The 22,342-nt window shown below is 40.1% G+C and overlaps 1 protein-coding gene and 1 long non-coding RNA gene across 2 annotated transcripts; one reads left to right on the top strand and one right to left on the bottom strand.

The window, feature by feature from the left end:
- Positions 1 to 4,968: 4,968 nt before the first annotated feature.
- Positions 4,969 to 20,305, bottom strand: LOC115354893 (uncharacterized). Its single transcript, XR_003927819.1, has 4 exons — positions 20,187 to 20,305; positions 18,466 to 18,631; positions 6,174 to 6,258; positions 4,969 to 5,068 (listed from the first exon to the last, which is right to left on the bottom strand). It is a non-coding gene; the product is annotated as an uncharacterized LOC115354893 (long non-coding RNA).
- Positions 19,656 to 22,309, top strand: terb2 (telomere repeat binding bouquet formation protein 2). The gene is made up of 7 exons (XM_030045353.1): positions 19,656 to 19,842; positions 21,190 to 21,271; positions 21,372 to 21,511; positions 21,636 to 21,697; positions 21,804 to 21,856; positions 21,947 to 22,035; positions 22,154 to 22,309. The coding sequence occupies exons 1-7, from the start codon at positions 19,779 to 19,781 to the stop codon at positions 22,276 to 22,278; spliced, it is 615 nt and encodes a 204-aa protein (XP_029901213.1). The 5' UTR covers positions 19,656 to 19,778; the 3' UTR covers positions 22,279 to 22,309.
- Positions 22,310 to 22,342: the final 33 nt, after the last annotated feature.

Here is a 22,342-nt window from a genome sequence, read left to right as displayed (position 1 = left end):
AAGATCAAGTGACTCTGGGGAAAAATTATGTGATTTAATGCACTCAAATTCATTTGTTAAAATGCGATGGAAGCCGTTTTTTTTTTTTTGTTTGTTTGTTTTGTTTGTTTTTTTGTTTTTTTTCCCCAAACGCGTCTACAGCACTGCCCTCCTGATTTATTAAAGGTTTTCGGTGGCACTAATGGCATTGTGTACGTGAAAAGAAAAAAAAAAAACAGTTCTGATTTATCAGTGGTGCACAGATTAATTTTGCGAGTGTAACTGAAAGTGGACACCAGGGTGCGAACAGTTAGTTTCTTAAAACTGTCAAATATGGTGTGTCAGCCAGAGAGTGCAGAAATGAAGGAGAGGTTTATTCTGTCTATTATAATAGCTCATTGTGCCTGATTTAGTAAAGGAAAAGACAGCTCATTTAACCCCAAATTGTGCACACTATTTACCAAGGCATTTTCCCCATTAATCAGAGCTAGGGATTACATTATGACCCAATGTATTTTATTTCATTTCATGAGGAGACTGATCACACACTTTACACTCCTGGATGTTGACACCTCTGCCAAATCCTGTTTTTTAATATTATGATAAAGCTCAGACAGTTATCAATACGACAGTGATTGGCACATTCAATAAAAATGTACATTGTTAGTGCATGCTTTATTATTGCTGACAGTTTGAGCACACTAGCCCTGCACTTTTTGTATGGGATATTGTTTTTTGTGTGTTGTTGATTTGGTACGTTGTAATTTTAGAGGGGTTGACATATTTGTTTTTTGTCTACAGTGTGGCAGAAGTGCATGCACCGGTCTTGGTTGCACACCTTCATACCAGAGAGCTGCCCACAGCAACCACAATCTTCAGACACAGAGTAGAGTAGAGTCAGATCAATAATTCTGGGAGGAGGGTTGGGATTATCAGGTGTCTTGGAGCTGCTGTGAGATAAACCTTCCATTTCATCCCAGTGGGAATAAGTCTCAGATCACTTATGGGTCTCCTTCTTTGAGAGGTTTGCTAGGAAACATGTTACACACAGCATTTTCCCCTCATCCCCACTATACCTGTAAAATGTTTCTGTCTCTGACCTGGGCATTATTTTCTTTCATGGACTGATTTAAAATCAGATTCTCTAACAAATCAATTAAAAGTATCTATATTTATACCTCCCAAAAAATCATGCATGCAGTCCACTGTGTGCCTGTCCTCAGTACAGTGTTATATGTGCCATGTGGCTTTACATGTGTGTGCTGTGTAGGCTGTCACTCTGCATCTCATCAGCCAATCTCAGTCAAGAGTGAAGGCAGTGTTACACCATCTGTGTATGCCTACATCTATGTATGGCATAAGGCATATACAGAGTGGCAATCTGCTAAATGTGCTGCACTCCTTCAGCTGTGAGTAAATAGTTGTCTCTGCTTGTGATCCATGTTTAGACTCAATCATGGTGGCTTTATGTCACTGTGTGAAGTTCAGAAGGATAATTGTATTTATTTGAAATATAAGAAATTTAACTGGTATAATAATGCTGCTAATTAGAGATTATTTCCTGATTTGATTTATGACTTATGAGGAAATACACTATCCATGAGTAAATAGTACTTTAGTTGATGTTACTGTATATTGATATTACATGCACCCAAGCATCAAAAGCCAAGCATCACAAGTGTGTTCAGTCATATCACTTTACTTAACTGATACGAAGTTTTCCATATTTGACATATTAAAGTGTAATCTGACTTTATATCTGTATTTTATTTGTACACTGATGCTCCATATAGTTAAAATTACATAATCCATTATCAACTATAGAGGCATTAGATAATTGCTTTGAAAGTTAGCAGTGTAAAGGGATAAAGTTGACACTTTATTAATCTCCACATGCAAATTCTCCCTTTCTCCCATTAACACCATCAGCACTACAGTCGGTATTTAATGTTTTCCTCCAAGGCCTCGTTTGCCAGGGTTTGTCGACTGGGATACTTATAAACGAGCTTCCCTGCAGTCTCTCCACTCAATACTCTGAAATGTTGTTAAGTGCATGATTAAAAGTCTGTAGTTAGTTTCAAATTGTGTTTAGAATGCAGCTAGACTTACAACACTGTACCCCGAACAGCATATGAGAATAGTTCATTTAGAAAGCGAGGCGGAGCGGGTTTATAGAGGTGAACAGTCTGAATGAGATGCTTGTAAATATTGTAGGGTCGTTTAGCAGGTGCCCTCCTCACACTCTCACACCTGAGATATATGAGGCGGCAATCACCACACACACACACACACACACACACACACACACACACACACACACACACACACACTAAGCCTGCCACTCACTAAAATGGCTAATGACTCGTTAGGCACTGTTATTAGTCAGAGCGCAAGCTGTAAACATGATCATATTAAACACCTTTCTACAATTACACAGGAGCAGTGGAGTAGTTGAGGTTATACAGAGGAATATGGAGTATACCAACCTCTTTTTCTGGCAATTTAGTATACACACATCAGCCTAAACAGCCATGAAATTATAGATATAAGAGCGTACACACACTTTCTCCTCCTATTTAGCAGCATACCCACCTCATCAACTATCACTGCAGCTGTGCAAAGGAGGATTAGTTTATTGTGTATTACCTATAAACTACTAGGATCTATGAATGACTTGCCTCTACTGGCCAGGGTTAAACTCGTGTTGTGGATTGGCTTCACCCGCTTAAAAATAAGTATTTTGTGTATTGTAGCAATTAAAAATGGCTAGGTTTGCTGCAGAGCCACAAGTTTATGCACACAAGGTACACAAGATATGCTCAGTGTTTTCAAGCTGTGATGCTCTGCAGTTCACTTGTTAATTAATGGCGTAAGGGGCCCCTCTTACAGTACCAAGTCACAGCAAGGCCTGTCAGAGCTCATGTCAAAAAGCAAACATTACCAGGGAGAGAACAGACAGTCCTATAAAGTCTGCTGGGCAGGAGCGTGCAAACCTTAGTATGTATGTATAAATGTCTTTATGTGTGTGCATCATAGAGTCCATCGCTGAACTGTGTGGAGCAATTCTTATATAACTACACATACACCTCAGCAACTGTGTTTAAACCTTTACTCCCCCCATGCACACAGCTGTCTGCACGTCCTGGTGTGCATTAGAGTGCAACATACTGTACACCTCTAGCAAGAGGCTTCTCGGGCCATGACATGCAACAAGGGAGCAAACATGCACACAAGGTACCTATTATATCAGTAACCTGACACTGGGATGTCAGATGTCTTACTACATGTACAGTAGATGGATAAAGGAGGATGTGCGGTTTTGGCAACCAAATCAAATCGGTGTTTTTGCACGGCTCAGCTCAGCTATACAAAACTAAAACCTTGCATCACTGCAAACTTTTTTTTTTTTTTAATTAACTAATACATTTTGCAATATTTAATCAATTTGCTTTTTGTAAATTCATACAGTCTGGTGTTAAATGTTTGTGAGAAGAGCTTGATGTGTGTAGAAAAAATTCACATCAACTTAAAAGACTTAAAAGTGTCAGAAGTCGGGACTGATAAAAGTTTTACATATTGACTTTTAAGCTTTAATTTGTGGCCAGTCAATGTAATGCTGTAAACCAGTGAGAAGATCCATCATTCCTCCAAATTTCCTCCAAATCTCTGTTAGATGTCAGCTGAGTTATCATATTTGGCAGACAGACAGATGTAAATAGTCTGACTAATACATGACTTTGGGCTATGTTAGATTACGATACACTGGAAGTCAGTTTTTATGGGGGAAAAATCTTGTGGAGGATGGTACATGTTGAAACTTTTTATTTCTCCATCTTTATTTATATTAATTATATTAGTTAATAGTTAATTATATTGGTTATAATTTGTGTCTTAATGATTGTATTTTGTCAAAATATATATTTTCACCATTGAATGTGCCACAAACTTTAGTGTCCCTTTTGTATTTAGAACAACAAAATATATTTTTGCAGTTATTTACAATTGGATTACAATTCTTGTGTTTTTTTTTCCCCAATAGGTTAAAAAAGCTTTACATCAATGACAGCCGACAGTTAGACTGAGGGGATGCTGGCAGTTTAATTTTTTTATTTTTTGGCCTCTGTTTCAACTATGTGCCAATCCAGGGTCCGTCCCAGCATCAACAGCATACAGTTTATTAAACAGAATGAGTTCTTGCCCACTTCTTCCTCATTGCTTGGGTGACACTAAAAACTGTTATATGCTAAAATATTGACAACCATATTGAGTGATGGAGTGTTGGAAGTGATGTGGTGGTTTGATTTTATATGAGTGTCTGCCTATTTCAGAGAGAGAGAGGGGAAGAGAGAGAGAGAGAGATGCAGCGAGGAGTGGGATTCTGCTGCACTGAGCAGATCTGCAGGGCCAAGGTCAAGGTCACAGCAGGCTTACTTCCCGCCAGTGGCAGCGGTAACCTGAACCAACAACTGCAACGGAAGAGAGCGCTCGCAACCTCCAGCCTGTTTGTGAAACAGAATGAAATCTCTGCACTGAGATGTTTGCATGTGGACACCTGAATATGCAAACACCCAAGAATTTTTTTTGTATGCATAATGCCCACGCATTACATTTTACTGTAGTAAGGATGTGAAATTAAGTTTGTGTTTGACATGATTAGACTGCCTTCATTTTTTTCATGGTGCCATGCAGTACCTTATTCCCCTTGTATTTACTTGCTATGTTGACTGACTCACAGGTACAATACTCAAAATATAGCCCAGTGTGATGCACATCCTTTTACAGGCTGCAGAAAGGATCAAAGATCCTTCTTTATTACAAAACTGCACAATTTCCAGCTCAAAACCTATTTTCCAACTTCCGATTTGTCTAATGGCTGAGTAAGTCACAAACTGGGAGAGTTCTGTGGAAATCAATTCATATTTAGCTATTTGATTCATTACTAATCATGTGCATGGATAAACTTGTGTGAAATTAACAACGATGGCCAAGTTTACCAAAAAACAAAGACACTCCAGAGGAGCATATTTTTATTTATCTGTTGATCCTTTATTTAGCCAGGAAATACAAGATCTCTTCTTTCCAGGGAGTCCTAACAAACCAGACAATGAAACACACGCTAATCAAGATGGCTACCCTGCAGAGGCGACATATCAATAACACTATAAGACATGCAGAAGTTATTAAAGTCCATGGATGAACGCCTCATGGCTGGATTAGCTGCTTAACTCTCCACTGGCCGAGCAACCATCGATTGTTTTGTGCTGCCAGCTCAGGATGAGCTACCCGTAGCTCATCCAATCAGATTAGTCTGATGATCTGAGCTTCTCACACCAATCAAGCTACCCAAACAAAGATCATAGTGTAGTAGCTCAGCATGTATCAGAATAGACTACCTCCTATAAATGTGGCTAGCAGTAAGGTAGCTCATTCTAGCGGGCAGGACATCACTAGCACAAATATCTTTGATCCATTATGTGTTTCTGGCCCAACACAACTTTAACCACAAAGAGTTTTATTCTGTGTTTCATTCTATTCTTCTGTTTTTAATTTTCACTCTTCATGCAAATATAATCACTGTTATTTCCAGGGACAATATTCACACATTTCTAATGTGCCCATCGGCCACAAGTGTTGCACTACACCTGAAGGAAAATAAATCATGGATTTATGACTGCAAGATATAATGCTAATATTCATAGTTACACTGAGTTTTTTCAGAATCAACCCATAACAAAGACAGACTTTACCATAATACCGTCAGTTCCATGAGAGAAGATTGGACTTAAACACGTTCATAATGAAGTATTGTGGGCCTATATTATATTATGTGAGGCACCGAAAACCTTGTTATTTCAATAAATATTCTGAATTTATACACATACCATGCTGAGGATGTCACTATCAAAGTCTGGGTTGACCATGCTGCAGGCTAATAGTCTTTGAAATTACCTTGTTCATATAAGAAATGTGACTGGGTAGTATTGTACTTTATCTACAGTTTCAGCACATACACAAAAACAAACAATGTTGTAATATCCTGTAAAGATGGAGCCCTCTAGCAGCCTGCAGTGATGCTTCAGTCTTAACGTGAATGACTGATCCAGACTGAAGGTATTTACTAGCCAAATTAGGAAAAATGTGCAACTCCAAATTTAATAAACCATTTAATATTATCAACAAACAGGTATTTTTACCTTTATATAAAGACTCTAATCCCACCTGCTGCTCAGGCGCCCGCGTCTTCATCGTCCACGTCAGTCTCACATGAGTTTTGCTTCACTGTCAACGAACATTCAACATTTAATATTATAATTGATGGAATAAGTGAGCAAAACAAAAAGATGAGATGTGGCTTAACTGAAGCAACCCTTATTGACACCAAATTATACAACAAAAATTAAAGAGAATGACAGCCAATCCCCAAGATTGAGAGATGATGACTTTAAAGACAAACTATAATCAGTGTGCCAATGGATGCAAATCTTCTACAAACATCATTAAATGAGGAAAAATAGAGCAGCAGTAAAAATGAGGCAGCTGAGCTCTCAACTTTTGCCCCATCATTTTGCTTTCAATGCAACTGTTTTACATTTGTATGTATTTTTGTACAGACAAATGTATATTGGGTGTGACTGAAATGAGCAAAAACTGTGAAAGACAAAACAAAAACAACAGAAAAAGCTAATTTCCAAGAACATTTACATACACTGAGGCACCTCGGTGAATTTGGAGGTAAGGTTCACAATAAAACAATGAATAACGCAGATAATTTATAGGGGAAACAGAGAGCGAGAGAGAGAGAGAAAGTCCTGTGACATTCCAAGGACACAAAAAAACCCTTGAGTTTCCACAGGACGTGCACAGGAAGTGTCATTTGACCAGCAATCCCTTTCAAGTCTTTTGGAAAGTGTTGGTTGTTTATCAGCTTGGCTCTCTCTCTCTCTCTCCCCCAAGACCCATCATTCTGTCATCAAGCTGGGTGATTTAATTCTGCACTGATTAGTTGATTATAGCCTCAGGTATGTCCAGGTCCAGGTGCCAACTGGCTGCAGCACTTGGACCGGATAGCACCTCCGCAGACAGGAAGGAAGCAAGACTAAGCAACGTGTTAACTACCTCCATCATCAGCTCTGGACACACAGGCAGAACACAACACCTGAAATGAATGTGGGCTGGCAAATTACTTCCTCTGTCATTAAAAAAATCATGAGGTTTATTTGGTTGAGCAACATTTTTTTTTTTTTTTTTTTTTATCTTAGCATCATCAAACTCAGAATGTTGTTCAGTAAATCTTAGAGTCACTGAGTAAATCTCAGTAAACTGAGTTACTGAGTAAATCTCAGTAAATTTTTTATTTGTTCTGGGTGCAATCCCATGACGCATGGTGATTAACAGGCGAGTACAACCAGGCTACTTATTGATAAAAGCTTGGGTGCAAAACTGTCCTCTGTGTCAAATATGAAAAAGATGTAACACTGCTGTGTCAGCTTAGCATAAACACTTGAAGTCTATGGGAGTTGTTGGCCTTGAAATACATGTCTTGGAATTAAAAAAAAAAAAAAATAGGATAGGATAAATGTGTTCAGCGGTTGCAGCTCTACCATCTAACTTCTCCTGAAACGACTCTCATTTAAATATCATGTGTATATTTCAAATACACATGATATTTGACAGAGGTGAAAATGGTATCGAACATCTTGTCTCAGTCTGGGTAAGTCGGAAAAGGGGCATTTTGCCCAAAATGTTGGAGTATTCCTTTAAAATTGTTGCATGTTACTACATTTACATACAATTATTTAATTATGCGCACTGTATGACTAACTTGAAATCTCCCGTGCAGCAACTAATCTGCAGCTGGACTAGATTGAGGACACTGCCTTTAATTCAGCCTGGGCGGGGTTCCAGCTCTTCATCCTTTTTAACTCCCTTCACCCACCTCACCTGGCGTAAACCTGGGGAGCTGTCCCTGGTGCTGAAGTGGCTCAGCAGGTAGCGGCCTCCTCGGCTCACGTTGGCTCTTTGCCTGAGGTGCCCTGAGGCGTCTGAGCAGCTGTTTCCCCTGGTCTACCACAACACACATACTCTATGCTCTTGTGCTGCAATGGAACAGCTTTCTGGGCTCTCTGAATCTCTCACACCAATCCATTTACCTCCACACAGAACTAAGCCTATTAGATAGCTTAACCACATTACTTGTGTGTTAAGCAACAGCATCATTCGTGATAGGTGTGTGGAAAAGCATATTACTGTCAGGCACTGCCACCATCACACAGTCTGATTTGTATGCTTTCATCTGTTAGTTGAAATCTAAAAGGTGAAGGGAGCATTGATGAGCTAACAGAAGAGTGAGAGCACGTGTGAAAGCACAGAGCGAAGCACTGGTCTAACTCAGCGAGAGCTTCCTTTCAGGAAAATGAAACATGCCTATCAAGCATGGAGGATTTCGGTGACATATTCCACCAGTGATACTTGCTCCACACTCAAATAATATGCCTGGTTGGTTAGTACATGTTGGCAAATAATTTGAAAACACACCGAGTCTGCTTGTCAGAGGAAATAAATGTATTACCATCAACCTCATTACTGCTGCGTCCAAGTTGCAACATCTTTTTTTTTTTTTGGCTTTTTTCCATTTATTTGCTGATCAGAGTACAAAGAGACAGGAAAGACTGGCAGAGACATACATGACATGCAAAATGCTACAGCCAAATGAGCCACCAGAGCACCCACAGGCTTGTTATATAAACACAAGTCACATTCAGACCTTATATTCCTATAGACCTTAATGAGTCAGATGAAAAACACAGAGTATTCAATGACAAAATCAGTGCAGGTCTGCATGTCTGTCCATATTCCTATTGTAACCACAGAAACAACACACTCTACTCAGTTTACTGTTGCGACTGGGTGCTGAATCCCTCAATTTATGAACTATTAAATTTTACAGGACAGCACTCCTTTATGATTATTTTTTTGCCGCAACAATTATAATTAAAGAATGTAATCATTGGCAATAAAAGCCCCAAGTGACATCAACACAATTGAAATGACTTAAAACATCCTATTAAAAACAAAATAGAAACCATTTCTCATTAAGAGGGAAGGAGTGTTTGGCCAATAAAAAGACACAAAGGAGTGCTGTCCCGTAATCTTTAGTGGTTTATATTCCTGTTTTTCCATTTAGAAGCCAAGGATGCTAAAACCTGGCTTTCATATACAGGCCAGCTTCTCCCCAGTGGAGTCATGACAGCGGGACAAGGAGCTGAGGACACCAGGACCTTACTGGAGGGTACCAGCTTCTTTGTCACCATCAAGGTCATTAGCAGAAAGTTGAAGTTTTTGAGTGACAGAATGCTCATGCAATCATAAATGACCCTAGGTAAATCTGTGAGCCATTTCTGTCAGGGTTTTTGACAGTGGTCTGACTCACGTTGCATGCTCTTGCCCTACGGACGCACACACAACACACAGCAACAGTCAGGAACACTTTGGCCAAGTGGAGCTTCTCTGTGCAAAACTCCAGTCAGCCTGTCCCCTCATCTTCTTACCTCTTGGGGGAGAGCTGCAACCATAACGCAAACTGGCAGTTTAGTCTTAACAGTTTAGAATTTGCCACAATAGCAATAAGCCGCGACCTTTCCCCATTTGGCTTCAGCAAGCAAGAAAAAACTATGTAACCTTATATAAAGACTGAAGTTTACTTTTAGAAAATTGAAATTGTGGACATTTTTAAACACAATTCACACTATTAAACCTGAAATGTGTAACTCTCTGCACAATGATGCTCCATGGTGGTGAACTACAAAGATAGGGAAGCATCTTATATCTAGAAGAATGAAAATGTCACTGACTGACCAGGCAATGGCAAACTCAAATATATTATTTACTGACGTGTTCCGGGTGAAACTTGAAAGAAAAATTGCATGGGATGATGGAAATATGTTGATGTGACAGTAAATTTGTAACACTGCTAGCACTGCATATTTAACTCAGGTTGTACAATGATATTTTTCAGTGTAGTGCTAACTAATCTCAGCCTGGCACAGCTGTACTCTGACTTTATTTGTTGGGTTTAAACTGTTAAACTGGATCAATTGTCTGTCTATCATTAGCTTACTTGTCCAATCAGACAGACAAACCATATGGCTTGGTATAAGACCACTGAAGGTGAGCAATAAATGTAACGGTGAAAGTGAGCAAGCACATCAGTGAGCATATTACTACCTTGTTAGCATGTTCATACAGAATTCCTGTTTTTGTAAGGAAAATCTATGCTGATATTTGTGTCTGTTTTCCAAGTCAGTGTAGCTGTAGCTTCTTGCTGTCATCATCACCTAAACTACACCTGTATTTCTTCAAAGGAAGCTGATTGGTCTGCATGTTTTGTGGGTTCCAATAACGCCTTGATTGGAGCTTGGCTAGATAGTTTTGCGAGTCAAACCAAACTAAACTGGTCAGCCAATCTATCTCCATCTGTGTGTATCTGAAATTGCAACTAGTCAGTGGTTGATTAATCTGGTTTATAGTGTAACGGCTCTGTTTTAAATTTACTTTATTGGCAGAACCAACTAGGACAGGTACACCCTGATGAGATGATGATACTTTCGGCCTTTTTTCAAAAGCACTCCAGTGTGCACATGGATGTTATTACATGGCTATGTTGAATACTTGATTCTGATCGATCAATTAAAGCATACCACAGTCCGTCCTTACAGAATAAACAACCACTGTCAAGCTGGTTGTTTATTCTGTAAGTCAGCAAAGCTAGCTACATACACAGAAAGAATGCAGTTCAGTATCTGACTGACAACAACAAGTGTTACGACTGCTAACCTCTATTAACTAAATGGCTGGGCTCCAAACAGTACAGACAGGGAACAGTGGAGCAAAATAGTTTCTTCCCACCAGGCGACAGCAGCAGGTGAGTACCTCTCCGAGCTAGCTGCCTGCTTTGGCAATCTTGAACAATCTCGAGCATTAACAGGATGGCACCAACCATCCTCGAAAAAATGTTTTATTATAATTTCTCTACTATACTTTGTATGGAGGCAGCTCTACAAGCCACATTAGAAGCAGGATGAAAAATAATGACCTCCACAGAGGAAACGTGGCTCTTCACCTTTTCAATCATTATTTTGCAAGAGAAGACCACCATGTTGTGAATTATTCCTTACTTATAATGAAATGTTAAATTTAAAACAAGAATGTTACTTCAAACGTAGATGCCCCATTGGGCTTGCTGGTGGCACAAGAGGGAAGGTCATCAGGTCACATCCAACAGCCAACATGAACGTTATCACCAAAATTTCATGGCGAATCACCAAATAGATTTGGAGATGCGACCAACTGGCACGATCATGTACAGGCCCCCGCTTTCCAGAGGGGCAAACACAAACGGCTTGAACAACTAAAGTCTAAGTCTAAGTGATCAATTCAGTTTGTTTGCTCTTGCTATGACAGCAAGATACAGAAAACAGAGACGTAGTATAAATTTGAGAGCCAATGCCAAAGCACAAATTGCGACACTGTGTGTGTGAGTGTGTGTTTTACATATATGTGTCCTGTGTTTAGACAGGGGCATCCTGTACTGGGAAAACACAGAGAAACAGGCCTCAGGAACGCAGCATCACAGGAAAGTGAGAGAGAAGCCAGACATCCAATAATATTCTAAAAGTTCCTCATCCACGTCTTCTGTTTACATCACTCCATGATAAATGGAAAGCTGACACTGTGTTTCAGTCATTTTGTGTGTAGCATAAGTTAATGTAAGAAGAGCACTTTCCAAACACTTTCCTTTAAAAGGCTGTTAGTCATAGATAATGGTGTCTGGTCTCTTGCTCACACTGTAACACAGCTGCAATTGCACTTAAAGGGTAAAGTAAAATTCAAAACAACCAGTTCTGAGGATTTGAATGGTAAAGGTCGTAGATGATCACAGCCCTCAGCTGTGCCCTTGAGGAGAAAGAAAACATTTGAAAAACAGGATGAAAATTAACATCAATTTTATTCCATTAAATAAACTGAGGTGGCAAATGTGAACAGAAAGATAACGGAGAGAAAGAGAGAGGGAAACTGAAAAGTCAGGCCGTTAATCTAAATGGCTGGTGCTCAGCAGGGCATTCACCCCAGGAAGTGGCTGTTCCTTAGTGATGCCATCTTCCCACTCAAAGAGATGAGTCACTGTGCAGCCAATTAACCAAGGGCAAATAACATTCACACATGGTCTGGTATATCAGCATGACAGTCCTTTGTGGGACACACATTTGGCTGAAATTAGTCAAAACTTTAACTCTGTTGACAAAGTTTCTACTTCTCCGCAGTGCCTTGTCTTTAAGTACTTCTTTTGGCCTTTTTGTTGCCCAAAACCTCTGCCTGGCCCTGTGTATGTATAAACGCATGAATGCAGGTGCACGTTTGTGCTTGAACGATGAATGTGACACATGTATGAGTCTACATGCCTGTGTCCTCCTGGTCCTGTCCTTAGAGTCAGCCTGTTTCCCTCAAGGTAAGCCTGTAGAGCCTGTGTGTTTCCTCTGACCCCACTGTCAGACACTGCTCAGCTGTTCCCTACATGGCGTCTTAACGGTCTGGGGAGCAATGTACCCTCCTGTCCCTCCTCGGCACACCAACACACCCTGTTGACCCAGCCAGGGTTAAAGGTCAACACGTAGCCTACAGCCAGCACCAGCAGAGCCACCCGAGATGTTTCCTTGTCTCCTCTGCTTCTAATTCACTGTGATGCAAAGCTGTGTATACAGTGCTGTTTTATTCTACTGTTTGGCATGATTTTCACATCTGATTTGATTTGGGATTTCATTTTATGGGATTTAGTTTGGTTTCTGAGGACAGCGTAAGATACATACAATGGTTTGCCAATAGATCAGGCTGATATTCACCTTTGTCAGATGGTACCTGTCAGTTAGTGTCACCTATCTCTGACATGTGATGGCCTGAATGCTGTCTCAGAGGCTCCTCCAGCATGCACAGATAAACAAACTGTGTTTAAGATTTATTTGTGATAAGAAATTAAAAATAAAAAATTTAAAAAGGTCAGATTTAAAGATATCAAATTCACACAGAGGCTATCAGCTATCTTCAATCTGAAAATATAAGTTTTTGCATCTGCGTTCAAAAGCCAACACTAGTCAAAACCAAGGCATTCAGAGCAGAAAGAGAGAAAAAAAAAAAACAGAAACGTTTCTTCTCTCACTTGTTATCTTCAGGTGTGAAAAATAATACTCCAAATTAGCTCAACCCAGTTTTAAATTGATAATTAGGAACAGGAGCTTTCATCCATGGATTACCAACCAGGAGTAATTTAGGCCATCCTGCCCAACAGAAATTTGACAAATGTTGGCCCAGTGACACTGAACGTTTGGCCCAGTGACTGCAATTTCCCGACATTTTACATTGCAAAAAAAACATTTTGCAATATGTGGGGGTACTGAAGATTTATTATTGAACATTTATTGATAACCCCTCTACCCCTCACATGCATTTCCAGTGCACTGACAGAGTGAGAAAATTGTTTTATTCTTCAGATTTCATGTTTCTGTGACTGCTGGTGTTGAGTTTGATCAAGGTCTGATTCAGACCTGGGATGACATGTGAAACCTATTAACTGTATGCCATAATGAAATACCTGCGTCACATATGGCCTGGCTTTGATCCATGCTCCTGGAGTCACTCTCTTGTCTCTAATGGACCTTTTTCATTAATGAACTAATTAACATTAACTCTGGCTCTTTTTCATTCTGGTGTTAGTGTGTACTAGCTCAAACACTCTAACAACGTTACAGTTGACTTCCTGTTGGCACAAACAGTAGGAACACCAACCCTAACCCTAACCACCAACAGGCTTCCAGTTAACGTCACTGTGTTTACGCTTCCTATGGAACGTCAAAATGTCTGCTGTGAAAAAAGGTCTGTTTCTACCATACAAAGGAAGAAACTGGCTTGAAAAAACAAAACAAAACAAAACTGACAACTGTACCCTCTCTGCAGCATTGTTAAAAAAAGTGTGCTACCATAGAGTCCAGAGTTCAGCAGTACAATTTCAGCAAAAATACCCAAAGAACTCTATTTTAGGCGACTCATAGTAAAATGTCCAATTTCTCATAATAGGTCTGAGATAAAGCGAACAAGGTCAAGGAGGTTAATATGGTATTTCCTAAGACTACTGGATTATACACGCAGGGGGTCATTGTGTCATTTTAAACACGGAGATTTTAAAAGTTAAAACAGCAGCCCATTCACTCCTCTGTACCCTTTCTCTCCAGCTCCCATAGAGGGAGAATGCACAGCTTGCAATGGCTCTCTGTACCTAACACCATGGGGCAGCTGCCTTCCTACATCTTACTTTCTGTCCAAACATAATATAAGTAGGGCAAAAAGCAACATTAGTAACATGGCAGACCAATTTGGTTGTGTAAATTCAAATCAACTTAAGCCCTGCCCTAGCAACTGGAATGAACTAAAAGGACACTGCCAGGACACGGCCACTAATAGCAGTGAAACACTGAGGTCCCTCGTAGCAAATAATTTAAATTATGTATCATAATGAGACACAGACAAATGGTACAGATGTAAGACAATAGACACTGCTTCAAAACAGAAAAAAGCAGAGTGGCTCTCTTCTGGTTTGTGCAACTGCTGTCCTGATTGTTTTATATTCAGCAATTAACCAACTCTTTGTATTTACAGCCAGTTCATCTGTAGTGAGCACACATGAAGATATTTTCAGTGAAGTGAAAAACCACATATTCCACTTCTGGGGCTTGGAGGACAGTGCTAGGCTGCCAATCCATGGCACGGGTTACTGACACAAGTGAGTGAAAGCAACGCTGGATCAAAGATGTGGCTGAGAATAAAACCCCATCCTGCGGTGGCCTTAATGCTTCAACACCTGTGAATTGAAGCACACTCCTTTGATGTTGTTGGTTCAGCTGGGGAGAAAGAGACTTGATAGATTTCAGAGAGAGAGAGAGAAAGAGAAAGAGAGCGACAGAGAGAGGGGAGTGATTTTTAATTCCTAACCGGAAATACACTTGGCTATCCTCTGTCATGGCCTGTTCACTTATGTCTGAGGAACTAAATGTACTGAATGCAAGTAAAGGTGACACACGGGTTGGGTTAGCTGCAATTCAAATCTACATAATCTAACTCTTCATATAGTAGCAAATAGTATAATTGCATCCAGGTTAACTGTTCCAACATACTGATATTTATCTTGCACACTGATTTCCCTGCTGTCTGCTGATGTTTTATAGCAGGTAATATGTATAACACTCACACTCAACAGGAGCTCATGAAAACAAACATGCTTGTCTAGAAGCTTGGACATTATAATATGTACCTTAATCCAAACACACACACACACACACACACACACACACACACACACACACACAAACACCAGATTCATTAATCTCCGGTCCCTACACAGCTGGGACATCAGGAAGGATCATGCTGTCTGCCATTGTTTCTCCTTGACTTTTCATTATGGTGCTCATTATCTATCTTTTTCGGTGAATCCGTTCCATTAAAGACTACACCAACGAATCAGTTTAACCGCTTGAATTCTCCTGCGGATGTAGCCAAACGCTTAACGAAAACCATCCAATTAAGAGAGCTTTAGTTCACTTCCATCCTGTCAGCATCTCATCCTAACAGAATCACAGTCGCAGCAGTGGTGTAATGAAGACCCGGTGAGTCCAGGACAAACGTGAACCAGGCCAGAACAGTTTCTGGATCAAGACCCGAGCCAAATCCAAGGCCTGGCGCTAAATCAATAGTCTCATTTGATCTTGACACTAAAACAATGTCAGATTTATATTTTTTAGATTGATTATTTTCATGTCATGTTACACAGACATCACATTAACACACACATCATCAACAAGAACAACATGAGGGCAATGAAAATTCAATACTCGCTAACACAGTGGAACAAAACAAGAGGAGAAATGGAGATGGATGGGTGGGGGCAGCCAACCCTGCCACAACAGACCATTTACCTGCACAGCCTGGAGAAAATCACCAGTGTTACCAACTACACAAAACAACTACAGACAATCCAGAGAGTGAGACTTGATCCTATATAATTTTTTTTTCTTTATACAATTTGAGATCAGCAGAAATGGTCCTGGGAATTACAAGACCTATACACAAACACAAAATGGGCCAGAGTTTAAGAGAGGACCAGGCCTTTTAAAATGTGAAAACATAAATTTAGTCATTATCAAAATGTTGTCTATATTTACAAATATTACAAATGTAGAATACCCATTTACCCCTTACAGAAATACATGTTATTATTCTGATTATAAATCATGAGCAAAGCCATAAATTTAAAAAAAAAATCATTTCCATATAAAATCCAAATTTAAGAAATATTACAATATGACACTGATCTACACAGTGCCTTCCAGTTACTGAGAGAGAAAAATATGGGAGACACCAATAATTGTGATTTTTATCATGTTATTATTACTTATAATGTCCAAGGTGCAGTTAAGTAGTGAGGTCAAGAAGCGGCAGTCTGAAATTTAATTTTGGTCCTTGCTCCTCTCCTCATGTTATATTTAAATGTATTAGCTGCCAACCAGACCATTCCAGCGCTCTGTTCTGAAAAGAGCATGTTGGGGGTTGGGCAACAAACACTGCAGAGCCACACTATTGTCATGGCAATAGAGCAGCCATTGAAATGAACCAAACCAGTCACTGTGTGGGGGAACTCACCAGTATCAGTATCCACACAAACCATGATAATTAAAAAAAAAAAGCAAACCAGCAAACATACAACAGTTTACCTGGAGCCTCTGTTTTCGAACGTACAGCCGCATCACAACATCAAAGAGTACATGTGAGGGGCTGAGCTGCTACACATGAACACACAGCACACCGTAGGCTTGCTCAGTGGCTTGCTGAACCACTAGTTTGGGCTGTTCCACAACCTTAAGTGATATGAAAGGCTTGCCTGCTTCTAGAGTTCAAACAATTATAATCCATCAGTTGCATGGCACGGTGGCCACTGTTGCACAGCAATATCTTCCTTAATAGGCTCCCGCCCCTATAAAACACAAGGTTACATGACATTACTGTGATTAATAAATGGGAACCAATTTTCTCTCTCTCTATGTGTGTGTGTGTGTGTGTGTGTGTGTGTGTGTGTGTACATGTATATGTGTGTATGAGTATCTGACCTGCAGGCAACCTTCCCTAGGTAGTCACAGGATATAGCACATAGGCAATGACTTACACACGCTGCCTGACACTGCTGTCCACTGTGTTTAAATATTCAGAAGCCTGTACACAGCTCATGAGATTTGACAATGGAAACATCAGCTGAAAAATAAAATATTTATTTGGAGTTTTTCATCTATGGGAATCAGCTGACCTTCCACAACCATCTGTTTATTGAATGTAAAATATTTATAATATGCTAATGTAACCTTTAACCCCTAATGACCTTCCATCGACTGGCTGCTGCACATCAAGGCCTAATCAATCAGGCAGCAGCTCAATACGGGGGATGGTGCAGCTTTTCCTTCTAAAGGCTACTGCTGTTACAGAAGACAGAAACAGACTCTCTGTGTTTCAGTGATTCTGCATCAGCTGCACTGAGTCTCACAGAAAAAGTCTTGACGTTCTGATCAGTGTTAGATTTTTTCAAGAGAGACTGTTTGATTCAGCTGTTAGGAAAGACACTAAATGGACCACCATTTTCAACTGCATAATGTCTTGAGTAATATTACCATCTGCTGGCCAAAGGTGGTACTGCAAGTACTGTAATTGAGGTTCAGGGACTGTCCCTTACATGTGATAAGTTCAGGAGGGTCGGCTTCTTTTCTTATCAACTGCATGGTGATATGACGGAGTTTCCTCCTTGACCGCAGCATAGATATGTGATGACAGTGTGTAAATCCTGCAGTGGAGGGTTTCTTTATTTATTCAAATAGGAGGTCTATGCCAATTAAGAGGTCTATGCCTAATATTTGGTGTGGTGAAGAATTTTAGTCATCTGAGGTAACAACAATTTTTCTTTTTCTTTTCTTCTTTTTTTTGGAAAGGGGATTGTCAAATTTGCACTTTACTGATCTCCTCTTCTTATTTGTGTTTTATGTTGTTTTATCATGTCTTTTATTTATTTTATCTGAATGTCTTTTATTGTTTCCTGCCAAAGGGAGCTTCTAAACTGTTTTTCGTTGTTTCATGACAATGACAATAAAGTATCTATATGTATTATATTATAACAGAGCCAGCAGACCCCCTCACTGAAAGGGTCCAGCATTCAGGACTGTAGTGTCCTCTTGGTGGATGCCACACATGCACTCACCCACTTGACCAGAATATGGTGACTCATCTAACCACGTCATTTTTTTCCTAACATCCCTGTAGACCAGGACCAGTTCCTACACCTCCTTCACTGAGTCAAGTCCATGGGATACCAGACTAACAAGATAATGATGGAAGTATAGGTGTTACCTTGTATTTCACACAGCGCCTTCCTGAGATCATCTTCTAGTAGAAAGCCGAGGTTCAAGCCCAATTGCCAGCAAACACCCTGCGAAGTCATCCTTCAGCAAGAAAACTGGATCTCAGTGCCAGCTCCTGTGGTGCTGTTCTGTAGCCAACTCTGTGCTGCAACTTCCTTTAAGAGAAGGACAAACAAAAACACAATTTCCTTTTCAGCATCAATAAACTGTCATATAATAAAAGGAGGGAGAGACAGGAGGAAAGAGGAGGTTTTTGGTGTTGAGAGCCATTAGACTTGTCACGGAGGTTTCATAGCTGCATGAAAATTTTGTTGATCTGAGAAGAAACAAGAATGAAACACAGGCAACTGTTCAGAAACAAACACCCATAACTGTCAGTAGTCCTTTCATTTCTGAAAAGACTGACATCTTTACAGAAACGATGTGTGTGTGCTGTGGCCACAAGTGAACTGTTTTCTCTGTCAGTTAACATTGTTAAAGATGTAAAAATGACAGCTCGCCTCATGATCAAACATAAAGTAAGGAAGGCTCTGAGGGCTTTGGAAGATCTCAAAGGGGATCTCAAGCCCTCTCTTTGTGCAAGCAATAAAACATGCACTCTGTTTCCTTTGAGAGAACAGCGTGTCATGCAACATGCCTCTGTAATGAGGTAGCTTGTGTGGACAACCAGGCCATTCAGCAAGCTCTGTCTATGATAGTAGTGCACATACTGTGCTCTTTGCTGCCAGTGGGCCTCTTCTTGTTATTCCACTGAAGTACACCAATCACCATGTTGGCAAAAATTGCATTTATTTTTCTAGAGTGAACATTTTGTAAATAAACCAGATCTGCCATCTTTAAGACTGTAAAATGAAACCAGACTGAATAGAAAGAGAGGGACAATAACTATATCTGGGCAAAAGCTGCTAAACTATGTCCAGATGAATCTCTAACAAAAAAAAAAATCTAAAATTCACTTCCTGCTCATGCAACCATTCATGCAGAAATAATCAAGTCCACCCTGCAGTTTGTACGTTATTTGACTGCAGTGGCAGATGCACATGAAAAAAAAAAAATTCACAACTAAAATTCAGTATGCTGTTTAATTTCCGTTGACACTTGGTGTGTATGCTTGAGCAATTATTTTATGTTTTTAACACATCCAACAGATGGCGTAAAGTCACCACGGTCGGTCTCCATATTCCTGACGGTACCTGAAGGCAGCAGGAGTATTGCAGCGCCAAATGAAATAAGGTGCTTAGAGGTAGCAGCGATTCAAAGCACATATTCTTCAAATTTAGACAGTTTCCCTCAACACACACCATGTTTCATAACAGGACTGCGTGGTTTTCAGACAGTGTCACACAGGCCCGCCGCAACTTTTGGAGTAAGTAATCTCAGATTAAGGTTGGTAATTTAGGTTTCTGTAAAATAAATCAAATCCACAGAGGCTGAATGGAGTTTCAGTCTCCATCTAACTTCTGTGGCTTTAGCAGCTAGTTAATGTTAGCCGTCTTCGTTAAGTTAGCTAGCTAGTACCCCTGTCAAAGGACTGGTTGAAAGTAAACTTACGGTGACAGCTGCTAACACTAAATAATCACAAAGTTGAGATTTATTTACGGTGTTACAGCGGTGCTTACAAATAGTCCCCGTTATGTGCGGTTTTCTCTTTTACAAAAGCAATTTGATAATGCAACAAATCTTGTATTATGTGGATTTGTGCAAACTTACCCTTTCACAAATCCCTATTGTAGCGTAAATTCATCGACTTTTGAGGAGGAAGGCAGCAAAATCTGATAAGCTATGAAATAATACCATTTATACTCAATTGGCAGGAAATTGTGATTAGGTAATTTAGGCTGGTGTTAACTGCTGATTTGCGCATGCGCAGTACCTTAAAGTTACAACACCTGACTAGCAGCAAACACACACTACTCACAAAAAGTTAGGGATATTCGGCTTTCGGGTGAAATTTCAGGATGAACCTAAAATGCATTATAACCTTTACAGGTGAACTTAATGTGACCTTCTGTAAACTTTTGAATGCACATGTCCAACTGTTCAATGTTTCAGTACTTTTTGCACAAGTTGCTGTTCTCTAACAAGGAGTTTAACGGCAAAATTCACATCAGGTGTTTGATGCTCCAGCTCATCGAGGTCGTATCATTAGGGAATGGCTGCTGGAGACTGGGGTACCTCAGATGGAGTGGCCTGCACTTTCTCAGACCTGAATCCCATAGAAAACCTATGGGATCAGCTGAGTCGCCGTGTAGAGGCTCGTAACTCTGTACCCCTGAACCTCAATGTCCTGAGGGCCGCCCTTCAAGAAGAGTGGGATGCCATGCCTCAGCAGACAATAAGTCGACTTGTGAACAGCATGAGACGTTGTTGTCAAGCTGTAATTGATGCTCAAGGGCACATGACAAGTAATTGAGACACTGACATTTTTTGTTGTGGTATATCCACCACTGTTGTTGGCTTTTGTTTCAAGAAATTGTCTGAGATGAGGAAATCGCCAGTGTATGCTTCTACTTAAATGCCCTACTTTCATGATATAATATCACTGTAGCGTGAACTTTTTACATTTTCCATAAATTTCACACAAAAGCCAAATATCCCTAACGTTTTGTGAGTAGTGTAGTTAGGTTAACTCTGACACTTGCACACCTACACTTTGTTTACTTTGAGTAGCTTGAGCTTGGCTGGGTAGGAACTGTCTTGTATTTCCTCACAGTGACTGAAGGTGGCGCCATTGCCAGCTGGAGAAAAGCAGAGTACCTTTTCAGTGATAATGCTGCCTGCCCTGATACTGTGAGGTGAGCACGTTGATCCTCCTTGTCACCACAAGGTAAATTATATTTTTTAGTCCCTGCTCTGTGAACCCTTTGAAGCCGTAATCTCACCTCTGTATTTCAGGATATTTGAGAGCAGAGATTACCTTTGGAACCAGGTGACAGTGTTTCACAGCTTGTTTCTGTCTGCTTGTGAGAAGCGCCAGAGTGTGAAGTCTGTGAGTATTGGCCACTACGTGCTGCCTCCAGCCCGTGTACAGGACGGTGAGGAATTATTTTGTCTTTTTTTTAACTGATTTGTCACAGTGATTTTGTGCTGATAACAAAATCAGCAGGTTCTGTGAATTATAAAACACATCATGCACTTGTGATTATCTTGTCATTTTAGAGGTGAGAGATGTGGTTGGGAGGTTCATTTGGGAGCCAGAAGATGATCAGTCAACAACACAGGTAGGTGCCTAAGGTACAGGTACAATATAATCTGTCTTTGGTAGTGCCAGTTTAGACAAAGGCAGAACATCTCTTGTAATGAAATATATGGTTTCTGTTGTTACAGAGCTCATGTAGGAGTTTCGGTTCAGAGACGGATGATGAAATGAGCAGCAGCGAGTATGTTTTACACAATCAGTTTTTTAAGCAGTGACCATGAAAAAAAACAAAAAAAAAAACACAGTATTTAAATAAATATTTTCTCAACAGCACTGAAGAATCTGACTCAGAGGCATCACAGAATGAAGCCATTCTGTCTTTCGAAGCAGAGGATTATCCCGCCAACAACATGCTTACAGGTAAAGGATTTGCTCCATCTTGGCCCATTCAAGCCAGGCGATGATAAGTAGCGGCTGGGATAAGGCTCTGCTGTGTGAATGTTTAATGCTTTTGCTCTTGTTGACTTGCTCACTGTAGGGTATGTCAGCATGGATAACCTGCAGAAATATTCAGGAGACCTTGGAGATTTCTATCCTGGGTGTTTCAGATGCTGTGTGTGTAAGGCCCGATGCTACAGAGTGAGTGTTGGCCTGCACAGATAATGACATTTACGAAGTCAAAAACACACATTTGAGAAGAACAAATAACAGCTATTTATAGTTGCAA

The sequence above is a fragment of the Myripristis murdjan genome, chromosome 3 (assembly GCF_902150065.1).
Source record: "Myripristis murdjan chromosome 3, fMyrMur1.1, whole genome shotgun sequence".
NCBI classification, from domain to species: domain Eukaryota; kingdom Metazoa; phylum Chordata; class Actinopteri; order Holocentriformes; family Holocentridae; genus Myripristis; species Myripristis murdjan.
Note: the sequence above shows the minus strand (reverse complement) of the source record. Positions and strands in the feature narration are given on the sequence as shown.

Bases quoted from the DNA above. Each gene is read 5' to 3' on its own strand.
- terb2 (XM_030045353.1), top strand. From the start codon at position 19,779: ATGTTTCATAACAGGACTGCGTGGTTTTCAGACAGTGTCACACAGGCC. The intron at 21,512-21,635 runs GTGAGGAATTAT...TTGTCATTTTAG, and splicing joins TCCAGCCCGTGTACAGGACG to AGGTGAGAGATGTGGTTGGG. The intron at 21,698-21,803 runs GTAGGTGCCTAA...CTGTTGTTACAG, and splicing joins ATGATCAGTCAACAACACAG to AGCTCATGTAGGAGTTTCGG.